This window comes from Heterodontus francisci, chromosome 14 (genome assembly GCF_036365525.1).
Source record: "Heterodontus francisci isolate sHetFra1 chromosome 14, sHetFra1.hap1, whole genome shotgun sequence".
NCBI lineage: Eukaryota > Metazoa > Chordata > Chondrichthyes > Heterodontiformes > Heterodontidae > Heterodontus > Heterodontus francisci.
Window position 1 is genome coordinate 16,368,492 of NC_090384.1, and position 15,740 is coordinate 16,384,231.

The 15,740-nt window shown below is 49.5% G+C and overlaps 1 protein-coding gene across 1 annotated transcript in view; it reads right to left on the reverse strand.

Annotated features, from left to right (window-relative positions):
- Positions 1-15,740, reverse strand: part of LOC137376940 (carnitine O-palmitoyltransferase 1, liver isoform-like) — a 30,298-nt gene that overhangs the window by 190 nt on the left and 14,368 nt on the right. The window contains 11 exon segments of the mRNA XM_068045907.1: positions 1-17; positions 538-672; positions 1,424-1,588; positions 2,122-2,238; positions 3,194-3,299; positions 6,950-7,138; positions 11,308-11,356; positions 11,359-11,502; positions 12,972-13,056; positions 14,679-14,786; positions 15,423-15,500. The exon segment at positions 1-17 is cut by the window's left edge and continues 190 nt beyond it. Coding sequence (XP_067902008.1) covers positions 1-17; positions 538-672; positions 1,424-1,588; positions 2,122-2,238; positions 3,194-3,299; positions 6,950-7,138; positions 11,308-11,356; positions 11,359-11,502; positions 12,972-13,056; positions 14,679-14,786; positions 15,423-15,500 — 1,193 coding nt within the window.

The following is a 15,740-nucleotide window of genomic DNA, read 5'->3' on the forward strand; positions in this document are numbered from 1 at the left end:
TTCAGCTTCTGTTCACTCTGAGGTTTGGAGAGAAAGGACAATTGAGGTAGCTCAATCACAGCTGTCCACAATGCACTGGATCCCATCCTATGACATCACTGCTGTTCCCAATGCACCGGATCCAAACCCATGACATCACTGCTGTCCAGAAGGCACTGGGCCCCACCCCATGACATCACTGCTGTCCACAGAACACCAGTTCTGGCCCTGTGAAATCACCATTACCCACAATGGACAAGGTCCTACCTGATGATGTCACTGCTGTCCACAATGCAAAATGTCTGTTCCCATTGGTTCGAAATCCTCCTCAATTCTACTGGTCCTCAGGATCCCTTTTCATTAACCCATGAACCATCAACTCCAGTGCCTAATCCTGAGAGCCCCTCTCAATGCTAACAAATCCCTAGACTGCATTTCCAGTGCTCCCTGACGCCACAGAGGTCAGGGACAGCAGGAAGATGGTTTCTAAGGAAACTGCATCAACAATGTTCTAGTGCTGAAGAAAATGAGAATTGATGGGAAACGAGAGATGTTTACCGTCTGAGCGGGGTCCAGCATGGACAGCACGAACTTGGTGGACTGACTGCTGCAGGAACGGACGGTCTCTGTGCGACCTTCTCTGAACAAACGGGTCATGGAGGCCTCATATGTTAGACAGAAATTACCTTTGTCCTAATAAAGGAACACAACAGGGTTAGGCCGATGAAAGGAAAGGCAGGCAGTGTTTGAAAGATGCCAATTATCAAATTGGTGAAGCTATTGAGAAGCCATACATCTTACAGCACACACAGGGACCATTCGGCCCATCACAGCTGTGCCAATGTTAGCTCTTCTATTGGACCAATCTACTCCAATCCTATTTCCCGGTCCTTTCCCTGAATGCTTTTATAATTCTACTCCAGTAATCTCCCCCTCCCATCTTCAGATGGCAATTCTGAGTCTGGGCCTTTTAGGCCCAACCACTGAAAATAATCTTTTATTCTTCACCCTCTTGATAACCTTTATTACTTTGAAAATAAGCTTTAGTGGGTCCTCCGATAACATTTGCTTTGCAAAGAAATCACCAATTTTACTGGCTTCCCCTTCAATCTATAATCTCTGATATTGATATAGTTGACCTTCACTCCCCCTTTCCTATAATGGGGTGCCCAGAATTGCCCACAAAACCCCAATTGTGGCCCAAGCATGATCCTGTAAAAATTCAACCACACTTGCTTGCTTTTATATTCAAGATTCCTCTGCTTAAAGCTCAGAATCTTATAAACATTTTCTTTGGCCGATTCTCTCAGCTTTTCTACATGGCTGTAGCTCTGCATCTCTCTGCTCAGCCTGTTACTGTTCAGAGTCTACTTTCTATCACAGCTCTCGTCCCTCACTTGGAGGGAGCCCATGGTCAGGGAGTAGTGGTAAAACCAGACTGTACCCGGTAATGTGCCAGCTGTAGTGCCATCTGAACAAAGGCATCAGGGCTGATCCGGCACCTCTTGATCAGACCCTTGCCAAAATCGTCAAACGGGAAAGAGTGGAAATCCACATCATCGGCAAGCTGCTGGGCGACACTCAGTGACTGCGTGATGACATCTTGACACTACACAGAGCAGGAGAACAAGGGAAGACCAGTCAGCAAGAACCTCATAGAACTGGAACTGTGCTAAGACAGGATGGAGATTGCCCAAACCAACCAACACCACCCATCAAGGCCCATCTATCACATTGTGGATTGAGAAACTTTGTCGATTTGAAAAGCAACATTCAACATTCCTGCAGCCTGCACAGTGCAACAAGTTGCAAACAAGCTTAAAGACGACAGGGTTCCGGGTGGTGGAAGAGTTAAGAAGGGGTCAGCCTGAGGCCTGAGTCATTGGATGCTTTTTAAGGCTATGACACGACTCGATCACACGACTGGTAGGAACACGGCATGACGGACAGACGCCTGGGTATTCTGGCCAGAATCACATCACTGCCATGCTCAGCTCCAGTGGGAGCACAGCCAGCACCAGGCCATCCAGCTGCAATGATACAGCAGGGAGGCCACCCCATCGCTGACTCAGTATGGCTGGTGTCGGTCAGGGCTGCTTCAATCTTCAATCCAGGTCCATTGATGATGAACTGGGAACTCACCGACTCATTGATCTCCCATTGCAGTCTCTGGGGCGGGGGAATCCTGGCATTGGGCTCTCCTTTACAATGGCCGTCCTCTGTGTATCCCAACTGGAACTGGTCGTAGGCCAAGATAGACTGTAGGAGATACATGAAGACATTAACAGTGCACTCATGCCCTGTGTGAGGCCCTCACACTCCTCCCAAGACCTGACTCCCCACTGAGAAAACCAGAAGGAGCCTTTACCGGACTAAAACAAAAAGAGCAGCTGATCACCATGTTCCCAGCTTCTTTTAGACCCCTCTAAAAAGATGCAGAATATGAAGGAGGTCCAGTTCAAATCACTCGAGGGCAGGTAGGACAGGACTCGAGTCTGACTGCAGACCCACCCGTTGGCTCCCACTCATCATCCACAGTGCAGATAACTCTGGGATTAAAGAATTCGCAATAAATGAGCTTCACACAGATAAACCCGACTGAATGCGATAACCTTGGGCTATCTGTGGTCACGTGTGGAAGGCATGCTTTGATACCATGATTCGGCTACAGTTCAGCACAAGAAGGTTCAGCCTTGGGTCAGGTGCAATACTCTCACTCTTCCTCTAAACAAGGCAGCTGGGTTAGCCCTGCCATCCTGTACCAACTGATGCCACACACACAGATCAGCAGTTACTGCTCATGTTTAAAGCACAGGAGACCACCCTTCAGCCCATTGTGTCTGTGCTGCCTCCTTTTCAAAGTCATCAAAGGCAATAAATGAAAACCAGCGACACCGACATCCCGTGAATTAAAAAACAGTCTAAAATTAATCCCACTGGCCTGCAATCTCCCCAATTCAACTGCTTACCCCAGACGTCCCTGCCATTGTACAGTGATCTCCACCTCCATCACTCCCTCTGGCAAAGCGTTCAATGCTCCAGAAACTCTGAGGCAATACTTCCCAATCTTTCTCCTCATATCCCTCATGTCAATTTGAAATCGACTCATTTTAATGACCATGCAAACCCTTCAGCTGTCACAGTTTGCAAGAAGAAACTTCTTTTGGTGTTTTAAGCTCAGACTATACCAGAAGAATATCAATGGTGACCCTACCTCCCACAGGTGCCCGATGATAGGTGCATCTGCCCACGAGTGTTCAGCATTCAGACCAATTTTACCGTTCTTGAAAATTATAAAACTTAAAGATTTGTCAAACCACCTGTAAATAAAGAGATAGTTTTTTTTTTAGAAACAGCACCCAGAGTCCATTCACAAGCACCCCCTCACAGACCCTGCCCCGTTCACCCCCCTCACAGACCCGGCCCCGTTCACCCCCCCCCCATCACAGACCCTGCCCCGTTCACCCCCCCTCACAGACCCTGCCCCGTTCACCCCACCCCCTCACAGACCCTGCCCCGTTCACCCCCCCCCCTCACAGACCCTGCCCCGTTCACCCCCCCCCCTCACAGACCCTGCCCCGTTCACCCCCCCCCCTCACAGACCCTGCCCCGTTCACCCCCCCCCCTCACAGACCCTGCCCCGTTCACCCCCCCCCCTCACAGACCCTGCCCCGTTCACCCCCCCCCCTCACAGACCCTGCCCCGTTCACCCCCCCCCCTCACAGACCCTGCCCCGTTCACCCCCCCCCCTCACAGACCCTGCCCCGTTCACACCCCCCCCCCTCACAGACCCTGCCCCGTTCACCCCCCCCCCCCTCACAGACACTCCCCCGTTCACCCCCCCCCCTCACAGACACTCCCCCGTTCACCCCCCCCCCTCACAGACACTCCCCCGTTCACCCCCCCCCCTCACAGACACTCCCATAAGAACATAAGAAATAGGAGTAGGCATAGGCCATTCAGCCCCTCAATTCTGCTCCATGACTCAATATGTGATGGAATACTCTCCACTTGCCTGCATGGGTGCAGCTCCAACAACAGTTAAGAGGCACGACACCATCCAGGACAAAGCAGCCCGCTTGATTGGCACCCCATCCACCATCTTTAGCATTCACTCCCTCCACCACTGATGCACAGTGGCAGCAGTGTGTACCGTCTGCAAGATGCACTGCAGCAACTCACCAAGTCTCCTTCGACAACACCTTCCAAACCCGCGACCTTACCAACTAGAAGGACAATGGCAGCAGATGCAAGGGAACACCACCACCTGCAGGTTCCTGTCCAAGTCACACACCATCCTGACTTGGAACTATATTGCCGGTCCTTCACTGTCGCTGGGTCAAAATCCTGGTTCTCCCTTCCTAACATGGACTGCAGCGGTTCAAGAAGGCAACTCACCACCATATTCTCAAGGACAATTAGGGATGAGCAACAAATTCTGGCCTAGCCAGCAACATCCACATGCCACAAAAGAACAAAAAAAAAAAAATTTCTCCTCATCTCAGTCCTAAATGGCCAACCCCTAATCCTGGCACTACGACCCCTCGTTAGACTCTTCAGTCAGGGGAAACAGTCTCTCAGCATCTACCCTGTCAAGCCCTCCCAGAATCTTACATGTTTCAATGAGATCACCATGAAATCATTCTTTTAAACTCCATTCTATTCAACTTCTCCTCATACGACAACCCTCTCACCGCAAGAATCAATCTAGTGAACCTTCATTGCACCCCTCTAAGGCAAATATATTCTTTATTAAATATGGAGAGCAAAACTGTACCAGTACTGTCGATGTGATCTCACCAAAGCCCTTTACAACTGCAGCAAGGTTTCCTTACTCTTTTACTTCAATCCACGTCCAATAAATGCCAACATACCATTTGCCTTCCTAATTGTTTGCTGTACCAGCACATTAACTTTGTCTTTGTACATGAAGCACACCCAAATCCCTTTGAACACCAACACTTAATAGTTTCTCAGCATTTAAAAATGTTGTTTTTCTCTTCTTCCTACCAAAGTGAATAACCCCACATTATACTTTATCTGCCACCTTCCTACCTACTCATTAACCTATCTTTTATGCCTTTTCAGACTCATTGCATCCTCTTCACAGCTTGCCCTCTTCCCACCTAGCTTTGTATCATCAGCAAACTTGGATACATTACTCTCTTCATCTGAGTCATTAATATAGATTGTAAATAGCTGAGGCCCCAGCACTGATCCTTGCGGCACTCCACTGGTTACACATTTATTCCTACTCTGTTTTATTAACCAATCCTCTATACATGCTAATAATATTAAGCACATCTCCATTTGATTAGGCACCACATAAAAGTCTGGTTAACAAATTTCAGGCCTATGCAAGAGGAGAGTCAGGATACAGTTGGATAAAAATTTGGCTTAAGGACAGAAAACAGTGAGTCATAGTAAATGGTTGTTTTTCAGACTGGAGGATGATAGACACTGGTGTTCCCCAAGGGTCAGTGCTGGGACCACTGCTTTCTTTGCTATACATAAATGACTTGGATCTTGGAATACGGAATATAATTTCAAAATTTGCCGATGATACCAAACTTGGAGGTGTGGCAAATAGCGAGGAAGATATGAACCGCCTGCAACAAGACATAGATAGGCTAGCAGGATGGGCAGACAGGAGCAAATGAAATTTAATACTGACAAGTGTGAGGTGATGCATTTTGACAGAAGGAATAGGGAATGCCAATATATACTTAATGGCACAGTTCTAAAGAGTGTGCAGGAACAGAGGTACCTGGGGGTTCATGTGCATCGATCTTTGAAGGTGGCAGGACATATTGAGAGAGTGGTTAATAAAGCATCAGGGATCTTGGGATTCATGAATAAAGGCATGGAGAACAAAAGCAGGGAAGTTATGCTGAACCTTTATAAAGCTCTGGTTAGGCCCCAACAGGAGTATTACGTCCAGTTCTGATCACCACACTTTAGGAAGGATGTGAGGGTCTTTGACAGGGTGCAGAGGAGATTTACCAGAATGGCTCCAGGGATGAGGGATTTAGTTACAAGGTTGAGTTTGAAAAGCTGGCACTGTTCTCCTTAGAACAAAGGACATTGAGTGGAGATTTAATAGAGATGTGCAAGATTACAACAAGTGTAAATATGTTAGACAAGGAAAATCTGTTCCCATTAACTGATGGTACAAGGACTAGGGACACAGATTGAAGATTTTGGGTATGAGATGCAGGGGAAATATGAGGAAGAACATTTTTTACACAGCGGGTGGTAATGACCTGGAACTCGCTGCCCACAAGGGGGGTGGAAGTGGAGACGATGATTTTAAAAGGAGGTTGGATGGCCACCTGAAAGAAATAGACTTGCAGGGTGACAGGGATCGAGAGGGATGGGACTGACTGGATTGCTCCATGGAGAGCCAGCACGGACACGATAGGCTGAATGGCCTCTTTCTGTGCCATGAATGACTCTATGACTCCATGAGCCTTTACCATGTGCAACAACTTTGCATGTGGCACCTTATCAAATGCCTTTTGAAAATACAAATGTATTCCATCTACTGATTCTCCTTTATGTACCCTGTTAGCTACATCCTCAATAAACGCAAGTAGATTTGTTAACCACGATTTCCCTTTCATGAAGCCATATTGGCTCTGCCTAATTTTATTATGATTTTCTAAGTGCCCTGTCCACACCAGTCCTCCTGTCCAGTTCCACCCTCTCACAGACTCTCTCCTATCCACTGCCAGGTCCACCCTCTCACAGACCCTTCCCTACCCCTGCCCAGGTCCACCCTCTCACAGACCCTCCCCTGCCCACACCCTCCTCTACCACCCACCCCCCACCCCACTGGCCAGGTCCACCCCTGCCCATTAATGGCCCCACACCAACATCTGCCCTTTCACAGGCACTCCCCAATTTGCTCAGCCACTGACCCATTGATCTTCCCCAACATATCACTCCCACCCCCAGTCTGGCCACCCACCTGTCGTAACATTTGCCATGAAGCAACGACTTAGCGTAATTATCCAGCGAAGCCACTGGGTCCTCCTTCCTGAATCCCTGTTCGGTGTCATCCAGGGTCACAAAAAAAGCCGCCTTCTCGATTGTCTCCAACGACAGCTTGTTCTTTCCCTGACTGAAGAAGGAACGGCGAGCTTTGGCCCAGGGTACTCTAGGCCAGCAGGATGGAAAACACAGAGCGACGGGTTAGCGGGGGGGCGCAGACACCATGACTCGCAGGGCAATGTTAGACATTCAATAAGGGTACACGACCTGCTCACGAGTCCCTGATGCCTGGTGTAATCTTACCGCACTCTAGAAACTAATGGCACCAAACAGCAGGAGATGCAATCAGTTAATCTTACAGTACACACCATGACCACTGTTAACAAAGGGATTGAAAAGTGCTCTGTGGAAAGCCAGGTGTCCATGCTGCTTACCAGCTGAAGGATCAGATTAACCAGCTCCACTGCAACAGGATCCAACCCACCTGTGATAAACCAGCCCCACCAACAAACACACCCTGATTGGACCAAGCAAGGTGTGCCAGAGCTGGAGCTTCCTCCCTCCCATCTATTTGGGACATGGTACAGTCCCATCGGCAGAGCCTTGGGAGTACAAATCGGCCGAGGGACAGTAATGTGTGGTGTAGGTATGGGGAAAGAAAATGTGATTGCAACAGAACCTTGTTCCATTAAGACAGGAAGAAAAGAAGGAAAAAGGAAAGAAAAGAAAAAAGAAAAAAGAAGAAAAAAGAAAAAGAAAGAACCTGCATTTCTCCAGAGCCTTTCAGGACCACAAAGCAGTTCAGAGTGAACGTAGCTGATGCTGTAATGGAAACAGGTCAATAACATCAAGTGGAACATCAGTTTGACTCAGTGGCAGTGACTGATTTTTAAAGGGTATGTCATGTCTAACAAATCTCATTGAATTATTTGAGAAGGTAATTAAAGTTGTCGGCAGGGGAATGTCTATGGATGTAGTTTCAATAGACTTCCAGAAGATATTCAATAAGATTCCACATAGAAGCCTTCTTAGTTGATATTAACGCTTATGGAATGGAGCAAATTATTGGCCTGGTTAGGAGATTGGCTTGTCAGTAGAAGTAGGGATAATGGAAGGAAATAATTAGTGGTGTCCCACAAGGATCGGTGTTAGGAACTCAACTATTTATTACATTTATCAATGACTGCGATAGCACAACAGAGAGCCATATACCCAAGCTTGCTGATGACACAAAGTAAGTAATGTTGAGAGAAACATAAAATTGCAAAGAGACATTGATAGATTAAATATGGGCTAGATTTTATTGGCCCCTGAGGTAGGGTCAGAGGTGATGAAGTCCCATAGAATCGTGATGGGAGATGGGGGACTGAGGGTCATTCGCCTCCCTGTCACCAAGTGATTTTGCCCGGGGGGGGGGAAAAGATAGGCCGACAACGGCCCTCCCACCCAGAAACCTGTTGAGGCCCTTAAGTGGCGCATTAACAGCCACTAAAGGGCCTCTTCCCCTCCTCCACCAGCCCTGTCGCTCGGATTTAACCAGCGGCAAGGGGGTGCCTGTCCCACATGGGAAGGGCGCTTGTAGTATGGGGAGTGGGGGGTCCCTCCTCTGTGGGCAATCTGTGGCATATGGAGGACCCCTGCCAGCAAAACCTCCACCTCCACAGACTTCCCTCCCCCTGGACTTCACACCCAGCCTCCAACCACACACCCCCTCACACCCTTGCCGGGGCCTCCCGGACTAGTCCCAGTGACCCTGCCTCACTTACCGGAGATATGTGGTTCCCGTGCTGGGTCTGGGCCCCAAGGCATCTGCAGTACTGGCAGTGGCCACCGATCCCAGAAGGCCCCAGCAAGGAGGGGTGGAGGGTGGTCACGAAGTCCAGGGGGAGGGGGGGGGTCCCGGGGGTAAAGTAGTTCCTAGTAGGCCACAAATTATCCACAGAGGATGGCCACCAGCCCCCCAAACCTCCACCCCCGCCAAGCCCGCAGGGAGAGTGCCTCGTGTTACAAGGCGTCCTCGCCGCATAGCAGAGGCCACCCCATTGCTGGTAAGATCCCAGCGGCAGTGGGACCAGGCCCTTAATAGGCCACTTAATGGCCTCTGGGTGGGGAGGCCGTCAGCAGCCAATTTCACCTCCGCTTGGTGACAGCCCCTCCGCCCTGCTGCCACCACCCCTCCTCCTGATACTCCGTGACCCCCACCTCCTTCCCCCACCTCAGCAGGGTGGGGGGGGGGCCATAAAATCCTGGCCTATATGTGCAAACCTGTGTCAGATGGATTTCAACACAAGTTAAGTGTGAGGTCAGCCATTTGGGACCAAAAAAGATAGATGCAAGTATTACTTCAGTGGTGGAAAGCTAGGAATAGTGGAGGTCCCAAGGGATTTGGAGGCTCATGTACACAGGACACTAAAATGTAATAGTCAGGTCCAAAAATAAAAAGACTAATGGGAGTTTCAGCCTTTAGAAGGAGAGGATTAGAATAGAAAGGGAGGGAATTTTGCTATAGCTATACATCTGGAGCACTGAGTGGAGAACTGTATACAGTTCTGAGCACTACACCTCAGAAAGAATGGGCTGGACTTTAAGCAGCGGCGGCTGGCAAAATAAATGATGACCCGCACATGCGGGCCGCACATCGCAGAGTCACTGCGATCTCCCATGCTGCGGCTCATTTAAATAGCTGGGTTGGTCCACCTCCCCCCAGTTACATGGGGGACAGGCTGCCTGACATCAACATTGGTGTCAACTGCCTGTGCGCCAGCCAGAAAATTACAATTTGTAAAGAGGTACCTCCCCCAAAATTTACCAAATGAAATTGTAACGCCCCTTTCCCACTCAATAAAAATTACATTAAGTATTTGCCCTTCCCCCCCCCCCACAAAACACTTACCTTTGAAATCTGACTGTTCCCACCACCCCCCACAACGACTGCACAAAGTTTAAAGTTCACCTCTACCCATCATCCCCTAGACTGATGATGCTTATTTGACCCTGTCCCCTACCCCACAGTAAAAATCCTAACTCCTCCGCCCTCCCCACCAGTGTCACGCCTGCTTTCCCCAGATGGGGAATTGTAGGCACGGGAGTGCTAGACCAGGTCCTCCCGGCGTCGGGCTCCGTGGTGGGCCTCTGCCAGAACCATCTTCTGCCAGCCCCCGCACCGCCACACACCCCAACATCAGGGGCTCGGTAAAATCCAGCCCAACATATTGGCTTGGGAAGGAGATTCTGCAGTTATCAGGGCTCCAAGGGTTAGATTTTGAGGCGAGATTACATAAACCTGGTTAATATTCCCTAGAATCAAGAAGTTTAAGGGGTTTTTGAAAGGAATTGATAGGAGAGATAGAATGTTCTCCTCTGGGGGTGAGTCTAGTACAAGGGCACACAAGCTTAAAACCAGAGACAGGCCATTCAGGAGAGAAGTTAGCAAACACAATCCCACTAAAAGCAGCAGCTGCCAGCTCAATTCATCACTTTAAATCTGATACAGATTTTTGAAAGCCAAGGATATAAAGCCAAGGCGGGTGGATAGAGTTAGGTCACAGATCAGCCTTGATCTCACTGAATGGTGGAACAGACTGGAGCGGCTGAATGGCCTCCTCCTGTTCCAATGTGAACCCACCCTGGGTTTCAGAGGATTTTAGGTTCTCCACCTAGTCCAGGGGTGAAGCCCATTATCTGGCACTTCAGCTGGTAAACAGGAGCAGCAGACTTGCTTTTCGCACAGTATAACTGACATCCCTTTATTAGGTGTAATTATTATTAGGGCCGTGTCCCAACAATCAGTTATAACAATGCCAAGGCTGAGAGTTCTAATCCTACCAAGGGAAGTTATGTAATTCAATAAATCTGGTGACATGCTTGCGAATGACCATGAAAACTGGCAGATTGTTAGAAAGTCCACTGGGTCACTGATCCCTGAAGGGAAGGGAGCTGCCACCCCTCCCCAGTATGGCCTACACGTGACTATATTTGTCTGACACTGCATAGGAATAGGTGCGGCCCATTCAGAACCTGGAGCCTGCACTGCCGTTCAATTAGATTATGGCTGATCTGCACTGCAATTTCATTTATCATATCCTTACCCAATGGAATCTATCCAATTTCAATGGACTCCACAGCCTTTGGGTAAAGAGTTCCAGATTTCCACTACCCATTGTGTGCATTCCCAAAGGAGTGCTGCATTGTCAGAGGGTCCATCCTTTGAGTGAGGTGTTAAACAGAGGTCCCACTTCCCCTGGGTCAATATTCATCCCTCAGCCCCAGGAACAGTGGGACGTGAGACAAAGCTGGTATTCCCAATGTTAGACAGGCTTCTCTCCGAGCCCTCACCTGTCCCCGGCAGTCAGAGCTGCCAGTTTCTCCTCTCCGGGCTGGGCAGTGACTGGTCATCCAGAATCTTCTGCATCTGTAGCTCGATCTCACAGGGTTTGAGCAGTCTGCCGCTGTGGTAGAGCCAGACCTTGAAGTAGCAGCCCCTGTGGTAGACTACAATGTGTTTGCTGTCCTTCAGGTGCTGTAGAGTGTCTGAGAGAGTGAGAAGGGGGACATGTCAGAGAGATGAACACAAAAGACCAACAAGAAACCGCGACAAGACTTTACTGACGGTATCGAAGCAAATCAGGGAGGCATCAGAAAACTCTTGTTCCTGTGCTTGACCAAACTGAGTTCAATTGTAAACAGAGACACAAACAGACACAGAGCTGTGTAAGCAGACCACTTTGGACCCACTGACAATCACCAGTCTCTCTGTGGAAACTGGCTTTCTAAACACCCAATGAAGGAAGAACTGGGGAGATGAGGGCAAGTGAGGGTGATATCCAGACACAGATGAAGAGCTGCATAGTGACCGGTGAAAGATTAATGTCTGCAAAGGGGTTCCTCCCATTGGGCAACGTGTTTGTGCGGCTTCTTTCGACAACCTTCGAGATAAATTCATTTTAAACAAACACAAATTGTCCAATGCATTTTCACAGCAGAATCTGATTGCTGAGTGTCCCACCCCAGGATACTTCCACAGCAGATGGGGCCCCTCGTCATTGCACAGGGCCAGGGATTACACTGGGGTACAATGTACAAACAGCCCTCAACCATCACAGATCATGGTGATATTTGCAATCAGGAGTGTGGGCCATGCTTCAGCCACCACGGTCATCCTGAACCGTCTTGACAAGGTGGATGTGGAAAGGATGTTTCCTCTAGTGGGGGGAGTACAGAACTAGGGGGAACTGTTTGAAAATTAGGGTCGCCCTTTTAGGACAGAGATGAAGAGAAATTTTTTTCTCAGAGGGTTGTGTGACTTTGGAACTCTCTGCCTCAGAAGGTGGTGGAGGCGGGGTCATTGAATATTTTTAAGGCGGAGGTGGATAGATTCTTGTTAGGAAAGGGAATCAAAGAGGTAGATGGGAGTGTGGAATTCAAGACACAAACAGATCAGCCATGATCTTATTGAATGGCGGAGCAGGCTCGAAGGGCCGAATGGCCTACTTCTGCTAATTCATATGTTGGTATGTATCACAGCCCCGTTGGAGTGATTCTGGAGCCTGAAGCTCCCTTCACCAACGCTCCTTACTATTGTCTCATGGGTTGAAGGGCAAGATTTCAGGACGACCGACTGGGTCGGTCAGGTGCAATACTCTCCCCTCTGGGACCCAGACACTAATCCAGGGCCAGCCAAGATCCAGTGAGAGATCACAGGGCAACTACAACAGAAACTCAACACACACCCACCGGATAGTCAGTGTCACACACTCTAGGCACAAGCACGGGTGGGAGGCAAGCCGGAACTGGAGTATCACACTGCACAACCAAGACAGAGCCCTTACAGCCTCACCCGCTGCAGCCCCGACAGTCTAACTTGCACGTACTGTTTGTTTCTAGGTAACCTGTTACCGCTCCCCATCATCTAACCTTCACATTTCCAACATGAAGCAAATGACAGCAAGTGGTTAAAGGGCATAAAAGAGCCGGAGAGATTGCTCAGGATGTAACTGTACCTGTCTCTAAACCCGGAATACGATTGGAATTGAACATACGCTCGTACTGGGAGGAGCACATGGGGATTGAACTTTGACCCATAAGCTGAAAAGTAAGAGTCAAAAAACACACACAGTAAATAAAAAAAAACTTTAATTTAGGCAGGTGGGGTGGAGTCAGGGAGGAGAAGAGGGAAAATGAAATGGAGGGAGCCCTCAAGCTACACAGAGTTCACTCCAGAGAGAGAGAGAGAGAGAGAGAGAGAGAGAGAGAGAGAGAGAGAGAGAGAGAGAGAGAGAGAGAGAGAGAGAGAGAGAGAGAGAGAGAGAGAGAAAACAGGGAAAGATTATATCCAACCACATACAGAGACACACAGACATTAAAGCAAAGTAAGCAGCTCAGAAACAAGACAGTCATTTACACAAGTGCCTTTGCAGGAAGAGGAGTTGAGGTGACGATGCACAGGAACACACATTTGGATGCACCAGTCCTTACAAGGGTCCAGAATCTTATTAAATACTTCCTCGCCAGGCTTGCCTTCAGCTGCTGAAACTAGCTGAGAATGCCATGCGAGGTTGGGGAGGGGTCTCCAATGAGAGCAAGGCCCCGTGTCCCCAGCCACTGCAATTAATGCTGACAGTCCTGCCCCCTCCTCTCCCCCTCCATGCCCCTCTTACCTGAATGCTGGCCAGGGATGCGGGTAGTATTAAACAGCCACTCAAACTGCGCGGAGCAGAGGGGAACTGCAGATCCTGTCAGGTAAATCTGTGTCACACCAGCAGTGCCCCAAAAATCACTCGGCAAGATCAGGGAATATTGGACCGGGGTTGTGGGGGGGGGGGGGGGGTGGGGGGGGGAGAGGGGATGGGGTAGGGGCGGAAGGTTCCAATTTGAGAAAGGGAGGGTGGGGGAAAAGGAAAAAGAGGAAGAAACACAGAAAAAGGAGACAGCAAAATCAGCCAGGATTAAAAATATCATGAAATTATGGAAAGTTAAACACTTTCATGCACAGTTCACATTCTGTCTTTTACTCTGTATCTAACCTCGGTGTGTTTGATAGTTATACTGGGGGAGGGGATACTGAGTGGCTGTATGAGTGGTTTGACAGCAGTAGAAATACCATATCTTCTCTCCCAGTTATCTGTGTGCGTGCAGGCCCCATGCCTGCAGGCCTAGCTCCTCTCCACCTCTGAACAAAACTCACTCGGAGTGCTCAGCTGGATCAACCTCAACAGCAGTCATTAAGTAGCAATTAATGCAGAGCACTCCAGGTTGCAAACACTCAGGGTAGAGAAGGAAAGGCAGGAATGGAGTGAGTGGGTGGAGAGAGAGAGAGAGAGAGAGAGATGGGGAAGCAGAGTTGAAACAAGTGAGGGGGGGGGGGGGGGGGAAGAGAACAACAGAGGCGGGGAAATGGACAAAATGAGAGAAGGGAGAGAGGCGGGAAGTGGGGGGTGGGTAAAAGAGAGAGAGAGTGAGGGGGAGAGTGAGGGAGAGAGGGAACGCCAGGCCAACAAAAGAGAGGGGAAGTGGCGGAGGGAGGGAGGAGGGGGGGTGGAGTGTGGGAGGGGCGGGGTGGAGTGTGGAAGGGAGAGAAGAGAGGGGAAGTGAGGGAGGAGTGGGAGGGGCGAGAGGAGGGGATGGGTGAGGGAAGTGGCGATGGGGCTTGGGGCAACTTGGAGGGAGGACGATGGTAAATAGTGGGGAAAGAATTGGAGGATACGTACAGGGCAAATCTCCTCACGATCCAGTTTACGGCGGTACAGCAACATGGCGTGGATGGTGTTGCCAGCTCGAGCTGCCTGCTTATGTGTTGGAATAATGTACAGATAATCCTGAAAAGAAATCAGTTTGTGTTACCCATTAAATAGAGACAAAGCTACTGGGCACTGTGTGTACCCCATTCCCCATACCCCCCACCAACCACTCACACACACCCTGTCTTTGCCACATGTCTATCTTTGAATTCCTCCAATTAGGTTTCTGCCCTGTCACAGCTCTTATTGGAGTCACAGCAACATTCTATGTGACTGTGACAATGGTAAACTTTCCCTCCTCGTCCTTCTCGACCTGTCTGCAGACTTTGACACAGTTGACCACACCATCCTCCTTCAACCCCCTCCACTGTTGTCCAGATGGGTGGGACTGCTCTCACCTGGTTCCATTCTTATCTATCTAATCGTAACCAGAGAATCACTTGCAATGGCTTCTCTTACTGTTCCTGCACCGTTAGATCGAGTATCTACAAGGATCTATCCAAGTACTTATCTACATGCTGCCCCTTGGTGACCCCACTTGAAAACACATCAGTTTTTATATGTACACCAACAACACTGACGACCTCAGCAGCACCTCTCTGAATCCTGACAAAATCTCCACCCACCCTGCCTCCGACCCCAAGACAGTCCCACTCCCCACCCACCCCTCCCCGCTGAACTCTGAGCGTGGAATAGCTGGACTGCCCGACTCACCATTGCATAGTAATTGCTGTTCACCATGATGGGCCCACGTCCTCGGAGGTAGATGTACTCCTCCCACCAGTCACTGACCTGTGTGTTAGACCAGAGTCAAACCAGGCAACTCCCAGACAGCATCACACATTAACATTCAACAACTTTACTGCCCCCCGACCCCAGAGGGTACAGTGCAGTTCCACAGACACTGACCACCCTCAGATACCTCACCCCTGACCCCAGAGGGTACAGTGCAGATCCACAGACACTGACCACCCTCAGATACCTCACCCCTGACCCCAGAGGGTACAGTGCAGTTCCACAGACACTGACCAC